Source organism: Pseudonaja textilis, chromosome 4 (assembly GCF_049901715.1).
Source record: "Pseudonaja textilis isolate UNSWEBS1 chromosome 4, rPseTex1.2, whole genome shotgun sequence".
Taxonomy (NCBI): domain Eukaryota; kingdom Metazoa; phylum Chordata; class Lepidosauria; order Squamata; family Elapidae; genus Pseudonaja; species Pseudonaja textilis.
The window spans coordinates 15,229,271-15,241,277 of NC_141993.1; the positions used below are offsets into that span (position 1 = coordinate 15,229,271).

Sequence of the window (12,007 nt, forward strand, 5' to 3'; positions counted from 1 at the left end):
TTTTCTCCTTTAGACTAACCAAACCCAAATCCTGCAACCCTTCTTCGTATGTTTTAGTCTCCAGGCCTTTAATTATCTTAATTGTTCTTCTCTGCCTTTTGTTGTGGCATAAACTGGATGCAGTATTCCAGGTGTGGTCTTACTAAAGCTTTATAAAGCAGTACTTATCTTTCAGGTGATTTTGATTCTATGCCTCTGTTTATACAACTAAGGATTGTATTAGCATTTTGGGCTGTTGCCACAAGCTGCTGGCTCACGTTTAAGTGATTGTCCACTAAGACTCCAAGGTCCCTTTCACAGTTACAGTTTTTGAGCCAGGTTTTGCCTAATCTGTACTTCTACCTTTGTTTTTTCCTGCCTAAGTGTAAAACCTTGCATTCCAGTCACAACTGCAATTTGTGGTATTTTTTGCCATTTTCTAGCAAGAAACCACCCATTCAGAAAAGTGGATTTGCTTAACAACCATGTGATTCACTTAATAAGCACCATAAAACCAGTTGAAAAGTTGGGTCCAGTCTCATGGGTGCCTCAACTTATAGCTTCAATGACTTACAACTGAAATTTTCTTTCAACTGTGATTGTAAGTCAGGGACTAACTCTATGATTGTTACATTTAATTTGTTTTCCTTATGATTTGGAGAAGACTAATTATTACTATTAGCCTTCTTGATGGGTTCTCTTAAAGAATGTGAGAAAGTTCATATTGAGAAGAAAGCTGTCCACATTGACTTAGCCCTTACGCTTTTTCTAATCTACACTTACTACAGTGAGTAAGTCCAGCATGAGATCTGAATTGGAGCGCTGCTTCTGTTTTACAGCACAAACCCAACATGCGTGAACAACTTTAAACAGTCATGTCCAGGGGTGGGCTTAAAAAATTTCAGCAATGGGTTCTCTGCCTGGTTGCTGGGTGGGCGTGGCCATGGTGGGTGTGGCCTAGTCAGCCTCCTGCATTTTTGCCTTTCCCAGGCTCCGGAGGCTTTCCTCAGGCCTCTGGGAGGGTGAAAACTACCTTTCCTGGGCTCCAGAGGCCCTCCAGAGGCCGGAAATGGGCCCGTTTCCAGACTTTCGAAACTTGTGGGAGGTACATTTCCCCGTCCCCACTTAAGCCTCCTCGCAGGCCCTGCACTTACTTCGCATCCAAAACAGGCCCTGTGGAGACTCTTGGGAGGGGAGGGTCAGAGTGGGATTTGGAGGTTCACCAAGCCAGCCACAACATTAGCTACAGGTTCTCCTGAACCCGGGCGAATCCGTAGCAGCCCACTCCTGGTCATGTCATATCAATTGGAAAGATACACAAGTCTTTAAGCATACCCTTAATACTTTAAAGAAATATATTTTACTTATTCATTTAACAGATGTCCTATGGAAAACACATGCAGAACCACATGTCATCTGTTCAATAGCAACAGGAGTGTATTGTTAGTCCACCTGGTAAGAGTAACATATTAAAAGGGAGCTATCATGGCAATACTAACTCCTTAATAGCTAATAAATTCCTTTTAGGATCCCAGATTAAAAACATAAGCACATTTTTTATGTAAACTATCCTAAGATATTTCTGACCCAAGATCTATCTGGGTGGGGATTAAAAGTCAAGAAGATGGTTGTGACTGCAAGGTACCTAGCTGGAAACCAGGAGACCTTGAATTCTAGCCCTGCTTTATGCATGAAGCCAGCTGGAAGACTCCAGGCCAGCCCCTCTCTCTTAGCTGAAGGGAGAGGGGGAGAAAGGAAGGGGCAAAGGCAAATCACATCTGAAAAAAACTTACCAAGAAAACTGCAAGTAGTTACCAGGAAGTCACACACACACACACACACACACACACACACACAGAGAGAGAAAAAATATAATCATGTGTGCAATGAACTTGAAAAAGGGGCAGGGTTTGATCTTGTGGTTGTAGTCATCATCTTGATTTTTTTAACCCCAAAAATGCATTTCACAGCCTTTCCCAACTTACCTTTTTTCTATTCATTAATCAATAAATACTAGTACTTTCAATAATTATCAAAGTAATTGTTTTTTTAAAAAAAAACAGAAGGCACCGTTCTCTAACACAACTTATGCTTACTTCAATTGCCGGTTTAATTCTTCAACGTAGTTCTTCTGATCCAATATTGCAGCAACATGGTCGTTTCTAAAAGAAATTTAGTTTTAGTTTAGAATATTTCATGTTTCATTAGACATTTGATCTGAGATCTGAGTGTCGAGAATTGCATGTGAAAAATTTCTATTTACTGTTCCAGAAATATGTTGTCTTAATAAATGTTCTCCATAAATTAAAAAAAACAATATCTGACTTGGCTTGAAATTTAGAACATTCTGTGTAATTAGCACTAGTATTAACTGGATAACCACCATCAACAACAATCACCATCTGTTAACAAAAGGTTTCTTTGGGTTTTCTCAAAAAATTGGAAATTGAATATTGCTCTAAGGCTGGGATGGGCAATTATGGCCCCTTTATGATCTGTGGACTTCAACTCCCAGAATTCCTGAGCCAGCATGTCTACAGTTCGTAAAGGGGCCATGGCTAGCTCAGGAACTCTCAGTGTTGAAGTCCACAGGTGATAAAAGGGTCATAGTTCCCCATATCTTCCTCAGATTTGTATTAGATATTGATAGGATGACTGTTCATTCATTAGTTCAGAATTTCTGAATTAAACAATCCCCTTTCATTAAACAAAAGACTGTTGTTGTTTTTTAGTTGTTCCATGCTTTCTGCTTTTTGCCCTTGAAATCTGTGGCCCCAAAATGTACAACTTTTTTCACAGTAGACTAAAATGTTATTATTACTATTGTTACTTTCCAGACTCATAGAGATTTACATAATGGAAGAGAATGTAGTAAAAATAAATACAGATGAAAATAAACACACACACGCAGAAAACACTTATATGTACAATCAGTAAAATAAGCAAGGACAAATAAGAGTCACCTTTTCCAGGGAAGATGGGGACATAAAGTTTTACTAAATAAATAAATTGCTTCTGGAGTTTGTCCTTGAGATGGAAAAATGAAACTTTGACTTTGATTTTTGCTGATTAGATAGGTTTGTTGTTATAGAAATGATTAGCTTATATTGTTATGTAAAAAAAAATTCATGCTATATGTTATTAGTAGAAAGTCAATGCTTTTTTTTCTTTTTCCCCTATGCCTTTTCCACTTCCCTTTTTTCCCCTTTATTTTCATTTTACTTTGTATTTTATATTTTGATAAATACATTTTTTAAAAGTAAGCTTGCCCTTTGCTAATTTGAAGAGAGAGTAGTTTGAGCTTGTGGTTATGGTGCTGGACAAGCTAGTCCCTCTCTTTCAGCCCTAGGAAGGAAGCAATGGCAAGCCACATCCAAACATGTCAAGAAAACTGCAAGGACTGGAAGGAATTAAAAAAACAAGCAAGCCAACCCTGAGAGGCCAGATTAACATTTCCATGGCTGTCTCAGGCACAGCATAATCCAGCCATTTCTGGCCTCAGCCTTGTCCCCTTATGAAATCAGGGTAACAAGAGCAATTCATCAATTTGGTTGGAGAATGTGCTTATATAGGTATGTAGCATGTGTGAAGCCTTAGAGGGCTTTGAAAGTCGGAACTAGGTCATTAGGTACAACATGACATAAAATGAATCACGCGTAAAGATTCCCTTCTGAACAGAAGGAATATTTTCTGTGAGGGGAAGGGCACTTTTGATTTGCTTGCAGGATGGTGGGTTTTTCAACCATTTAGTTCAACGTGCTAAACATTCTACTAAAACTCACCTTTCTTTATCTTCAGTGTCGTCTTCATTCTTTAGATACATAGAGAAATCAATTACGCCAACCTTCAAAAAAAAATATATTCAAATTTTGCAAAATGAAATAAAGGAAGCTTCATTCTCCTGGATATTTAATCCCAATCTGCAGAATGGGAAATTCCAGGTTGGATACTGATCACATTAATGGGTTGGATTATATTGACCAATGCCATTTTGCAACAACCTGTCTCCCTTGCATCTGCTCCCAGGGGTTAAAAAACCTCCAGATTCAACAGCAATGGACCGAGTGCATAATGGATTGAGAGCAATGGGTAGTATCCACAAATGAGCGAAGGTGTGCTAGTTTAATTATGAATATTCTATAGATATTATATTATAATTATTAATATTATATTATAATTTATTCCAATACTGATATTCTTTTCACTATTCAAACGTTTAAGCCATCTCATCGAGTCTACAATACTACGATCTAAAATATAAGTCAAAATAGAGATTTCATTCACATCCTGAAGAAAGGACATAGAACTTTTTTTTTTAAAGGGAAAAAATAGCCATGGTATACTTGAAAAATCTTCCAGTCAAGAAACCTTTTTATTGTAAAATCTTCCAGTATTCTGCAGAAGCAGAATTACATGGATCTGCAATATATAGATTTTCATACTGCTTCGAAGAAAATAAATTGTTTGCATGGGAGAAAAACAGTTCCTAAAGAGATTGGTTGAAATGAATTGTCTGAATTATTTTATTCAAGATCTTCAGATTTGCTTGAAGGCTACATATTCTATAATATTGTGGCATCTACTTACTTGTGAATCCAAATCTTCTCCTTTTATGCACAAGTTTGCGTCAATGACATTTAACCCAACAAGCAATCCAACAATGACGGCTCCTTCTTCTTCCATCATCACTGCATGGTATTCATAAAATTCCCTGTAAAAGCATTTTCATATAATTTAAATTAAAGGACATTGTCAATTACTGGTCAATTTCATAGCTGACCAATGTCAAAATGACCCAATGTGACAATTCAAAAACAAGCAGGCTTCCTCATGGAAACAGATGCCATTTCTATAGAATTTGCTTAAAAGGATGCAAAGTCGCAAAATTGGGAGTTTAAAAGATTAGAGTTAGCCCAACTGCTTGTCAAAGTCCAAAACAAAGCGTATCTCCTCTATGCCCCTTCCCCTCTACAAAAGCTTGTTGAGCTATAGTTAAATATTTCTTCACTTTCAACAGTATGACAGAATCCTTCATAGCAGGGATCCCCAAACTTGGCAACTTTGAGACTTGTGGACTTCAGCTCCTAAAATTCCCCAGCCAGCTTGTGGACTTTAGCTGGCTGGCAAATTCTGGGAGTAAGAAGTCCACAAGTCTCAAAGTTACCAAGTTTGGAGACCTCTGCTTCACAGTTTCTTTAAAAAAAAAACCCTGTCCAGTCCACAGAGATCTCATCTAACATCTTTCTTCTGCAACTTGTCCCCCTAATTCCAATGATGCACGAATATGTATCTCATGATTCTAACCATGTTGACTCTGTCACCAAAGATCAAGCATAGGCAGGTCACTAAAGCTGTATCCAATGTCAACACAAGTAGTTAACCTGATACTGGTTGCATGCCCCACTATGCAACCAATTGCAGGTGCTTGATCAACTAGCATTGGCAGCACTTTAGGTGATAATATGTTGAGAAAGAACACCCTTAAATAGCTTCAAACACTGGATTTAATATTTGCACAAGGATGAAAAAGAGTCTCCCAGCAACAGAGGCTTTGCACAAGAAGAGTAACATGAATAATATTCCTTGTCTAGAATTTAAAAAAAAAACACAGAGAAAACTGCTTTTAAAAAAAAAGCTTAGTTCTGCAAGTATGAAATTAAATAGCATGCAAGTGCATTTTGTATATCCTAGGTATGCACCTTTTCCAACAGCTGGCAGCATGATGTAAATTTGCAGAATATATTAAACAGCAAAAGAATACATTATTGCCATTGTTGTGGTAAGTGCTGCTTGGGAACGTCACAAGCATTATATTGTTGACTTCTGGTTTATGCTAGACTACTGTCAAAACCTGAATAATCATTAGAATGTCCTCTTTATTTTTTGTTCTAACAAAACTTAAAAATAAAGATGTCAGGTCAATAAATCAGAACATTTTATTGAAATTTATAATTCAGAAGAAAAGTGAAATGCTTCTGGCTAGAAGCAATGTAATGTCAGCTGTTTTATTTAGCTAAGAAAATTAATATTTTAGCTAAGTTCGAATTACAATACAATGCAATCAAATGGGCACAATTCACAATCAAAGCACTGATTTTTCATAAGGGCTCACCCGAGGAGATCTTTCCGAAGGATGAGACATCGGAGATAATCAGCCATCTTTTTTTGCATAAGTGCCAAACGTAACCAAGCCCGAGCACGTCCTAATGAAGTCCTGGTTTAAAAACAGGAACAGTTCATAGCAGAGAGACAAATTAATCAGAGCTGTCATTTCTAACACTGCTCAACAGACCTTCCAATAAAGAGACAGGGATTAAGCCATTGTCTATCTTTATTTGGGACAGGGTTCTTAACAATTTTATATTCAACTTTAGCCACTTTACACTCTCAACAAAAAGTTTCTGATTTAAACATTTACTTGACAAAAATCTTAAGACACAAAATAAAAGATTATGTCCTCTTCTGTATTTGTCTTGGGCAAATGCCATCCCATTTTGGTCTTTTCTGAGGAAGAGATTAATGAATACCCTACGGTTTCTGCAATGGGCAGTTAGTGTAAGATCAAAGGCTGGGTCATTCCATCTAGGGGTGAATCACTGAGACTTCCAAAGGAGACTATACTCCATAGCAGGGGTCTCCAACCTTAGCAACATGAAGCCTGGTGGCTTAATTCTCAGAATTCTGGGAGTTGAAGTCCTCCAGGCTTAAAGTTACCAAGGTTGGAGACTCCTGCTCCATAGGATTCTATTCTACTGAAAGCATTCAAAGAACTTCAAAAATATAATTTCTACTGAAAGCTTCAAAAAGATTAAGTCTACTCTTGTAAGGCACCAAGAATGTCTTGTATGACATGGGTACCTATAATAATTCTTTATTTCAGTTCCTGGTTTTAAAATAGCACTTTTGAATCACATCACATTTAATATTCTAGTTATTACAATCTTCCCCTGATTAATTTGTGATAAGAACCATTTTTTACTGGGCTCATCCTCATGTGTTGTAGACCTACTCTGGTAACCAGATATTCCTGCCACGTCCATATTCCACCCCATGGCCGAACCACCTCATAGTCACTTTCTCTCAACACAGTTTTAGCATAATCCACCAGAAATGTGGTTCCATTCGTGATCAGGGCTGAGATCCACCACAAAAAGACAAGCAGACTTGCTGCCAGCATTCTCTTGCAGCACTAATCAAAGATGGAGTTCCCTCGTTTCCACTTTATCTAGCACCCCTCTTTCCCATTTACAACCTGTCAGGTGGCTATTTGGGGCAACTGGAGGGATGAAGGGATCTGCCATTTCAAGCACCTGTCCAGCTTGCCTCGTGTGAGGGAGTGATGGATGGTTGCTTCCCCATCAGGCAATGTCAGATGAAACATGCAATAAAATCCCCCTTTAAAACAGGAACGCTCCGGTGTCTGGCCTTAATACCAGAGTAGTAGAGGGCTCAGGAATCAGAATAGCAAATTTTACACAACCAACTTTTCTGCTGGGTCAGAAATTGATGGATTGTACTTTAATACGAATATTCCCATTGTCGGGTCCCCTTTTGAGTACTGGCAGCTGCAAAGGAATACAGCTCAATGGGAGAACAGACCTCTGGATGAATAAGAACCCAGCTTCAAGTTTTGGCACTTTATGGTATTAATTGGAAAACGTTGCCTCAAAAATCTGGGAAAAAAACTACTTCCAGTTTAGACAATAATGGGCAAATAATCTGAACCTGGTAGAATTTCTTTCTTATCTTATTTCCATCAGATACAACCCCATGTCTTCTTTTGTTACAATTTTGAATAACGATGTTATTTCACCTATAGAATATTCAATAAGGTTAAGAAAAGTTACATACATTTTAACTGTGGAAGATGGATTCTTGCTCATTTCATTCTCATGATTTATGTATGGAAAGCAGTGCAGAAAATATTTCAGTATAACAACTTACTTGAGACCAGGTAAATCTCTAACGCTAGCAGCAATCTCCTCAGCTTCTGGATATAATTTCTCTACAAGTTCCAGAGGGCCCCATATTGTTTTATTATAACTTAGAAAAGATTTCTTTACTAGGAGGGAAACATAAACACATTTTGACTTTTTACACTCTATTTTACTTTCTTGGAACATTTAATACATTTGTTCTCTAGGCACCTGAGATACTTACTGGACAGACACATACAAATACAGGTGGTCCTCAACTGACCTCAAAATTTCCATTGCTAAGCAAAACAGTTGTTAGGTAAGTTTTGCCCCGTTTTTACGACCTTTCTTGCCTCATTAGTCAAGTAAATCACTGCAGTTGTTAATTTGGGTTTCCCATTGACTTTGCTTGTCAGAAGGTTGCAAAAGGTGATCACATGACCCCAGGACATTGCAGTCGTAAATACAAGTCAGGTGCCACATGTCTGAAGTTTGACAATGTGACCATGGGATTCTGCAACGGTCATTAAGTGTGAAAAACAGTCATAAGTCACTTTTTTCAGTGCCTTTGTAACTTCAGTCATTAAACAAATGATTGTAAATTGAGGACTACCTGTCTTGGGGATATTTATAAACATTAATATTTTCTATTTATAGAGCATCAACAAGCTTAATTTAATGACATGTCAGTGATTATTTTTTTACAGCCACTGCAGGCAGCCATGAAACTATACTTACAACTGTACCCAATAACAAGTGAAGAAAAAGTAAGGAAAAGTCCAGATCACACTTCTAGACAGCCAACAGATAATGAGAACAAGCTGGTCAAAACAAACGAACCAAATTTATGAGTTGTTCAGAATCCAAGGAAGAAAACTGGCAATGAAGTAAAAATTGCTCTCTTGAATACTGATGAACTCAACAGAGGAAGTCGTAGCTTCCTTCTGAATTGATTTAGAAAGGAAAGTTTGCACTAGAGCTGCAGGACAAATAAAGTGAACACGGGTAGCCTAGCACACACACTGGACCAGTGATTCTTAATCTCAGTAATTGGAATTCTGGGAGTTAAGTCCACATATCTTAAAGTTGCTGAGGCTGAGAAAAATATGCTGTGATTTAAAACAATATTTATTTCTCAATGCAAATAATGTAGCCAGTCCAAGTTGGCCTTCTCAAGTGGCCAAATATAGAACAAAAATGAGATGAAAAGACAATCGCCCCAAAATACCTTTTAGGCCATGTTTGAGGCAATGTTCCATGACAACAAAAAACTGCTGGAGAGGTGGATAATCAGAATCAAGGGTCCGCCCAAAGCTTAGAGCAGATTCAATGAGTCCCTTTATACTCAGTTTAGCCATGTTCAATAGATTTGTTCTTTCAATTGCCAGAGGGTCTTTCACAGCTTAAAAAAAGAGAGAGAGAAATAATTGATTAAGGAACGTATTTTACTGATTAAGGCACAACAGCTATGTCTGAATCTAAGAAAGTAAAAGGGTGGGAAACATCAAAGCAACAGACAGCACTGTGCTAAGAAAAATGGGGTATTTCCAGCAAAGCCAGCAGTAAGAAGTTGTATCAACAATGTTGCAATATTTGCTAAAACCCTATTCCAATTTAGTTCTGACAGCATTTTAACAATGACACATCATGTGACGGTTGTTTCCTAGAAACATTTCACAGAATGGAGAAGCATAATTATTATTATTTTTGTTTTTTTAGTCGGTTTATAAAATTTAAATGTTGACATCTCAAAGAAGAGATTTACACTTAAATTGAGTGGTTTATGTTAAGGCTTTAAACTAAAACCAACTGGTTAGGATGAAGTATTTACCTTGTGGCTCACAGTTAACCTAATCATTATGTTTGTAATGAAGAAAGGCATGTTTATCCACCTACTGAGTACTTCCCAAGAACTGGGATAGGCACATATTGTTTGATGGCAATGAAGATACCATCGCAAGGTTGTAAGCTGTTCCAAGTGAAGCTGCCTTTTGCAATTGACTGGTGGTGAATTTGTCAACGAGGATGCTGTTTTAGTAATGCTTCAGATGTTTTGGGTTTCTTTTGCCACAGCCATTCTGCTTCTATCTGCAGATCTTTCTATTTGATGATTTTTCTCCAGTTCATTCTTTTCTATGCTGCTGTCGCTGGATACTGAAATGTTCACTTTTCAGACTTCTTCTTCTTCTTCTTCTTCTTCTTCTTCTTCTTCTTCTTCTTCTTCTTCTATTTGCTGCTATCACCAATATGCTTATCATTGTTGTTGCTGAAAATAACCCTGGCCAGAACAGGAGACTCTGGTGGTGGGAATATTCTTTCCCACCCAGGCTTGGCACCCTGTAATCCACCAAATGTGATTTTGGAAGCTCTCAAGGGAAGGATGATGATTCCCTAGCAACTTGCAATTAAATGCACTCTGCTTGGGTTTAGGGGGCAATCACAACCACCCAAAAGTGTAGCCAGCAATAAGCAAATCTCCATGAATTGGCCCAGCGTCTCTGCTGGTCCTCACTGCATCAGATCGTTTTCCTGTTGGCAGGACAGGCGTGCCAGATCTTAAAAACACGTTGATTTGGGCTCCAGAATTGCGGTCGTGGGTGAGGACAGAAAAACAGACCTCCCCCCCCCCCGCCCCCTCCTTCAAATCAGCATCCTCACCGGCTCAAAGCCGCCTCGTTTTCTCCCGGGGGAGTTTTAAGCCGAGGAGGGCCGACCGACGAGGCGCACCGCTCTTTGCAAAGAGCCCCAGGCTTTGGGAACCACCCCGCCCAGCAAAAGCGACTTCTGGGGCTGCGGGGAGCCGCCTTTCTTCCGAGCTCCCGGCAAACGCCTCCGGCTCCCCGCTTTTTCGCTTGCCTCACAAAGTCCCTGCTGCTGCGGGGAGAACCACTCGAGGAAAGCGAGGCAGAAGGGAAGATTCCCCCCGACACACACCTCACATACACACACACACACACACACACACACACCGCGCGCCCGGGGAAATCCCGGGTCCGGCCGGTTGGCCTGGAACCCGCGGGGCGAAATGAAGAAGGGCAGGGCTCCGACGGCTGGCCAGGCGTTGCCGGCGGTCTCCGAGAGGACTGCGGACTTCGACCCACGCCACGCAACCCCAGAGAGACACGCGCGGCTTCGAGGGGCTGACGGTGCCCAGGCAAAAGTACCTGCTGCGGCCGACTGGCTGTTGGTACCCAGCAGTCGCTGGAAAGGCGGCCTCGGTTGCAGCCCCTCTCCAGCCATTTTGCCGCCCCCCCCCCTCCTCCCCTCAGCCAAGCGGAGAAGAGCAGCACCGCCTCCGGCGCTTCGGGAATGCCGGTCGAGCCAGAAGGCTCCCCTCAGCCCTCCCGTCTCCCCGCCCAGCCCGGCCGCCCCCCTTGCGCCTTACCCATGGCCGGCGAAGAGCAGCAGCTGCCCGAGCAGCTCAGCGCGGATCCAGCCTTGGCTGCTTTCACGGCCCTTTTCCAGCCCTCTTCATCGCCCATCGCCGCCTCCTCCTCCTCCCGTTTTTTTCCCTCAGCCTGGGTCGCTGCGCCTCTCGCGGCCGGAGGACCGAGATGGCGCCGTGCCCAAGACCGACGCGGCATTGCAAGGCGCTGGAGCCGGCGCGGGAAGAGTTCGGGTCCCGGGCGCAACCGGGTGCCGCTTTTAGGGCCTCCGATTTTGAACCTAAAAAAAAAGGCACGACTGGCAGAACACAAGCCGCAACTGGTCCCGTCCTTCTTGCTTTCAAGGATGCCAAACCAAACCAGTGTTTTAAAAAATAGGTTCCGCACGAACCCAATGACACACTTCGTTTAGGAAAAAAAAACCCGGCAAGTGTTTGGCAAAGACCTGGTCAGGTACACATGTCTGTAGCAACCAGATGTTTGGTCTCTCCTGTAGCTTCAAGGGATATAGGTCCTTTATTTCAGAAAGCTAGTCTTTAGATTCATTTTTTAAAAACTGACTTCTGTCCTTTATTGGGGTTTTGTTTTATTGCCAGAGATGCCGCCTTATTCCAATTCTCCTCAGCGTTCAGTTTTTTTAGAGTGGATTCTATCCACCAGGATTACTGCAAAAAGCAATAAAGGAAATGCCCAGCAAAAACAGGGTGTTTGGAAATTGTTCTGAAG

The 12,007-nt window shown here is 40.7% G+C and overlaps 1 protein-coding gene across 3 annotated transcripts in view; it reads right to left on the reverse strand.

The window, feature by feature from the left end:
* The window catches only part of RUFY2 (RUN and FYVE domain containing 2), a 31,108-nt gene extending 19,648 nt beyond the window's left edge, over positions 1-11,460 (reverse strand). The window contains exons 1-7 of one of the 3 annotated variants that reach the window (XM_026713515.2): positions 11,281-11,427; positions 9,124-9,297; positions 7,924-8,041; positions 6,092-6,193; positions 4,567-4,690; positions 3,762-3,823; positions 2,076-2,141 (exon numbers count right to left, since the gene is read on the reverse strand). In XM_026713515.2, coding sequence (XP_026569300.2) covers positions 2,076-2,141; positions 3,762-3,823; positions 4,567-4,690; positions 6,092-6,193; positions 7,924-8,041; positions 9,124-9,297; positions 11,281-11,377 — 743 coding nt within the window. In that variant the 5' untranslated portion in view covers positions 11,378-11,427. Of the gene's footprint in view, positions 1-2,075; positions 2,142-3,761; positions 3,824-4,566; positions 4,691-6,091; positions 6,194-7,923; positions 8,042-9,123; positions 9,298-11,059; positions 11,166-11,280 lie in introns of those variants that run through there. The other 2 variants (XM_026713512.2, XM_087932289.1) reach the window with 2 other exon arrangements.
* Positions 11,461-12,007: the final 547 nt, after the last annotated feature.